Genomic DNA, 5,767 nt, shown 5'->3' with positions numbered 1-5,767 from the left:
CACTGCTTTCCAAAGTGGTTGCACAAGTTTGCATTCCCACCAGCAATGGATGAGTGTACCCCTTACCCCACAACCTCTCCAGCAAAGGTTATCATTGGTGTTTTGGATTTTAGCCAATCTGACAGGTGTAAGATGGTATCTCAAAGTTGTTTTGATTTGCATTTCCCTGATAGCTAAGGAGGTTGAGCATGACCTTAAGTGTCTTTTGGCCATTTGAACTTCTTCCGTTGAGAATTCTCTGTTCAGTTCAGCGCCCCATTTTTTAAATTGGGTTAATTAGCATTTTAAAGTCTAGTCTCTTGAGTTCCTTATATATTTTAGAGATCAGACCTTTGTGAGTTGCAGGGTTGGTGAAGATCTTTCCCCAGTCAGTAGGCTGCCTTTTTGTCTTAGTGACAGTGTCCTTTGCTTTACAGAAGCTGCTCAGCTTCAGGAGGTCCCATTTATTCAATGTTGCCCTTAATGTCTGTGCAGCTGGGGTTATACGTAGGAAATGGTCTTCTGTGCCCATTTGTTGTAGAGTACTTCCCACTTTCTCCTCTATCAAGCTCAGTGTGTTCAAATTAATATTGAGGTCTTTAATCCATTTGGACTTGAGTTTTGTGCATGGTGATAGACACGGATCTACTTTCATTCTTCTACAGGTTGACATCCAGTTATGCCAGCACCATTTGTTGAAGATGCCCTCTTTCTTCCATTGTGTACTTTTGGCTCCTTTATCAAATATCAAAAAAGGCCTCAGATTCCATAAGTAAGAAAGTCCGACTCCAAAACCCAATCCTGGTGGATGTGTGACCTTAGTGCTCAGAAGGCTGAGACAGGAGGATTGTGATTTTGAGGGTAAGCTAAGGATACACAGCGAGACCTTGTCTATAAAATCATAACAACCTGGAGCTGAGGAGGCGACTCAGCAGTGATGAGCACTCGCTGGGGCAGAGGACCCAGGGGTGGTCCCACATGGAAGCTTCACCACCGTCTGCAACTCCAGTTCCTCTTCCAGCCCCTTCAGGCATCAAGCATACATACACAGAGAAGAAACCTGATACACACACACACAAATAATTGAGCATACATACACAGAGAAGAAACCTGATACACACAAACACACACACACACACACACACAAATAATCGAGCACACATACACAGAGAAGAAACCTGATACACACACACACACACACACACACACACACAAATAATCGAGCATATATACACAGAGAAGAAACCTGATACACACACACAAATGCACAATGTTGTACAAAAATGAGGACTTATAGCTCCATTTTGGGGAAAAGTAAAGAACCTGTTGCTCCTTCAGTTAATAACAGTGTGACTCTCCTTTGAGAGCAGTGTGGACTCTGCTCTGGCCCCGGCGCAGAGACGGTATCCTGCTGGTAACTGCCCAGTGCTACCGCTACCAGGCTGCTGTGTTTGGGAGCAATCTTATAAACTGGAGTGCAGCCGGCATTTGGAACAATCCTGGCACACACGGCGCTCTGTGCACCTGGCTTCCTTCCTCCTCTTTAGGCCGTTTTAGTTCCTGGTTTCCCTAACTCTCAGAAGTTTTCTTTTCATCTCAGGGACCATACCCATCCTGCATGCCACATCAGCAAAACCGGGCTATATAAACGGCCAGAGACACTTTTAAAATTACTCCCGAAAGACCCTCGATTTCAAGGGCAGTGGGAGAGATTTCCCCTGGACTCAATAATCCAGGCCAATAGATGCAATCAGCAAGAAGTTTCTTTATTGATCACACAGGCACCTGTGGGTGCATCAGCAGCTTTTGCCAACTGAGCACCCCGGGCAGATTCAAACAGCCATATTTATAGGGGAAAATGATTACATAAGGGGGTAGTATAGCACAAGTATTTCATTGGCTCTTAAATTGGCAGGCTTAGCTCATCCTGGGGACAACCCCATGTCTGTTCTTGAATTTCCCCTAAAAACCACAAAGCTAGATAAAGCACCCTGCAGCAAGTTGACAGTTTCAATAGAATGTCTTGGTGGGTGGAGTATTCCCTCTCCTCAGCCTGGTCAGTGAGTCTGCAACCCACAGATATCCTGATTTAGCATAGGCTGAGCCGCGGAGGACTTTCCTTCTATGGCTCAGCTAAATTTTAGCAGAGTTTAACACAGTACATGGGCATGGGGGTCTTTTAGGCACAGAGGGTTCTTTCAGGCATGGAGGGGTCTTTTACTCCTTACTCAATTTTCAGGAGTTATTGGCTTCGCACGGGGTTGACATCTGTCCCCTTTCCTTTGTTATTGCCATCACTGCCATCTTTCTGGCAGATGCACCAGGAATAGTCTGTTCTGTTCTGAGAAAAGCCCAGGCTGGCCCTGAGCTGGTTATGTAGGTGCGGTTGACCTTGAACTCCTGGTTCTTGACCTTGAACTTCTTCTGCTACCTCCCCATTCAGAAAACTTCTTTTGTTATGCTTTTTGAACAGGGTTAATCTGTGTAGCAGTCCTAGCTGTCCTGGAACTAGCTCTTGCAGATCAGGCTGGCCTTGAACTCACAGAGATCCGCCTGCCTCTGCCTCCAGAGATTAAAGGTGTGCACTACCACTGCCCAGCAAGAGCCAACTTTTAGAAGGAGAAAACTGTAAAGAACCAGAATTCGCCTCAGGACACAAGGTTTTCAAGTTAGTTAAGAGACTATTTTGTGTGTGTGGTTTTTATTTCATGTAAATTTTATTGGCTTATATTCATTGTGGCTAGTGACGCATGTAATTTTGTGCAAGGTTATCATGTCCTTTGACCACATTCACTCTCCACTCTTCTTTCTCCCCATCCCCTCCCATTACCATTCATTTCCCCAGACAACCTTGCTTCTACCTTCATGTCCCCGTCATGTGTGTGCATGTGTGAATGCACATGTATGATTTATATTTCTACAATATCTTTCTCCCCATTCCCCCTATTACCATTCATTTCCCCAGACAACCTTGCTTCTACCTTCATGTCCCCGTCATGTGTGTGCATGTGTGAATGCACGTGTATGATTTATATTTCTACATAAAATCTGAAATCTAGGAATGAAAGAAAGCATGTAACGTTTGATTTTCATCATCTGACTTATTTTGCTTAATTTGATGATTTCCAGTTGCATCAGGGTCTCACTGAGTACTGAGCATGCTTCTCCTCCCAAGGGCTAGGATTGAAAGTAAGAGTCAGTATGCCCAGCAGGAGATAACCTTAATCTGAATGACAAAAGTGTCTGTTTCTCATAGGAAAACAAAGTGTTCACAAGTTTCAAACTGTGAGTAAAGTATCAGAACAAAACCATAATTAACCTTGGCCAGTGAGTCCAATCAGGCAAGAGCGGAAGGTCTTTCTGGAGTCTTAGTCTCCAGGAAGCCAGCAGTTCTGGTGGATAGTTCCAGAAGCTCCTGAAGACCAGAAGGCACACCCACGCTTCACAGGGTGTGCGTGGGAACATCCTGGGGCAGCACCACACAGGGTAAAACTCTCTTGGCTTTCTAAGGACTCATGAGTCAATAAGCTCATTCCACTGATTTCCAGCCCCAAACCTTCCTTAAGGCTTCCTTCACATCCTTGTTTCTCAAAGAGTAGATTAAGGGATTCAGCATCGGGATCAGCACTGTGTAGATGACCGCCACGGTGCGGTCCTGGGTCAGGGAATAGCTGGACTTAGGGCGCAGGTACATAAAAAGTGTGGTGCCGAAAAAGAAGCAAACAGCGGTGAGGTGGGACGTGCAGGTGGAAAACGCCTTGGATCTGCCCTGCCTTGAGCTCATCTGTAGAATGGCGATGAGGATTAAGAGGTAGGAGATCAGGATGGTTAGAGTGCAGCTCAGAAGGTTGAAACCCGCAAAAATGAAGAGCAAGATCTCACACAGCGAAGTGTCCACGCAGGACAAGGACAGGATGGGCGGCCCATCACAGAAGAAATGAGTGACCACGTGGGCACCGCAGAAGTTCAGGCTGAAGATACAGCTTGTATGGATAAGAGAATTGAGAAACCCTGCGCTGTAGGAGCCCACAATCAGAGCTGCGCAGACGTTCGGAGACACAATGGTTGGGTACAGCAGAGGATCACAAACCGCGACATAGCGGTCATAGGCCATAGCGGCAATGAGATAGCACTCGCTGGTGGCGAAGCCCGCAAAGAAGAACATCTGAGCCATGCAGCCAAAATAAGAGATGACCTTTCTCTTAGCCAAGAAGTTCATCAGGGTCTGGGGGACCACTGTAGAAGAGTAGCAGAAATCCAGGAAGGAGAGGCTTTTGAGCAGGGAGTACATGGGCGTGTGCAGAGCGACGCTCACATGGATTAGAAAGAACATGATCAGGTTGCCCAGCACCGTGATGACGTACATGGCCAGGAATACCACAAAGAGCAGTTTTTGGAGCTGGGGGTCACTGGTGAGGCCCACGAGCTCAAACTCCATGTCTTGGCTCAGGTTTGACCTTTCCATATTTGTGTGGGGCTCTGGGGTAGACAGACTGAACACCCAGGACTCTGGCTCTCACAGTTTGCTCCTGGAGATCAGGACCTTTGGAAGAGATCTGACTTTGTAGACAGGGCTGCCATGGAGAGGACCTTCTCAACTTGTTTGGCTGGTCGATGAGTAAGTGTTATTTGAGACTCAATGGGAAATATCATGACTATATGAAATTAATCTTTCTGAGACATTGACTCTTTGATTCCACATTTAGTTTCCTGTCTACATAACTGCGTTCCCTCCTAAGAAAGTCTAGAGTCCCTGATGGCAGAAAGCTCATAGGCTACGAGCAGCACATTCTGTGTAAGCACAAAGTGAGCAGGGGTTTCGTGGCTGACTGTGTGTCCCCTGTGGGATGACTTCGCATCTCTGCATTTCAGTTTTCTCATCTGTGGAGTAAGAACAGCAGTTAATCTCAAAATATTGTAAAAACTGAGTGAGCAAAACGAAAATCACTTGAGACTAGCACACTAAGGAAATTCAAGGGATGCTCGCAATGACTGTTCTCACAGGGGAGACAGACCCACCCCTATGGATGCAGCATAGTTTGGTTCTAGTTACCATGGTTCCCTAAAGATGGTGGTGACTGAGGCTGTGGAGAGATGGGGGTGATATAATGAGCAAATTGACATTGTGAATTAGGGGTCATCCAACAAGCGAAAACTCGCAGCCCTGTTTATGAAAGTACCCATCATTTCCTGTAAAAAAAAAATCACCCTGAATTCGGGGGCTATTTTCAGACAAGGATCAGGTTCCCTGTAAGGCTGAAGAGGGTGCGTCCTGGAAACATTCCCTGCTCCGGCTCCAGTGCCTCCTCTGCTGTCACCTTCCAAAACAGCAGCTACTTTACAGTGAACTCCAGTCCTGCAGAACGGGGCTCCTAGAGCTGCTCATGGTCAACGCCATCGGGGTCAAAGTCAACTTAACTCACAGGCAAATTACAGGACTTCAGAGAAATGACCGTGAACCTCCGCGGTGGAAATGACTTAAGAGAACTTCGAGAAATCAGGAGCTGATCATTAAGAGTAGAGTAGAACTTCTCGAAATCCAACTTAGCATCTTCTTCCCTCAGAAACCTGCTTCAGTTTAGGTAACAAACCCGTCAGTATTTCTCTAATTAGAAAAATAGACAGAACCAGAAAACAACAACACAAAACTAGGGCTGTGCCCAGTGACTGACCGGGCAGATAAAAGGGACCCTCCAATGGGGCAGGTGGTCTCTCCCTCTCCCCTTCCATTGCTTATCACTCTTCTCCAATCTGAAATAAATTAAAAATTCTCTAGAATACAAGGAAT

At 46.1% G+C, this 5,767-nt stretch overlaps 1 protein-coding gene across 1 annotated transcript; it reads right to left on the bottom strand.

Annotated features, from left to right (window-relative positions):
- Window positions 1–3,508: 3,508 nt before the first annotated feature.
- LOC119799756 (olfactory receptor 5AU1) lies at window positions 3,509–4,444 on the bottom strand. The gene has a single exon (XM_038309612.1). The coding sequence runs from the start codon at window positions 4,442–4,444 to the stop codon at window positions 3,509–3,511; it is 936 nt and encodes a 311-aa protein (XP_038165540.1).
- Between the last annotated feature and the right edge of the window lie 1,323 nt (window positions 4,445–5,767).

This window comes from Arvicola amphibius, chromosome 13 (assembly GCF_903992535.2).
Source record: "Arvicola amphibius chromosome 13, mArvAmp1.2, whole genome shotgun sequence".
Classification (NCBI taxonomy): Eukaryota; Metazoa; Chordata; class Mammalia; order Rodentia; family Cricetidae; genus Arvicola; species Arvicola amphibius.
This window is presented reverse-complemented; position numbering and strand designations above follow the sequence as displayed.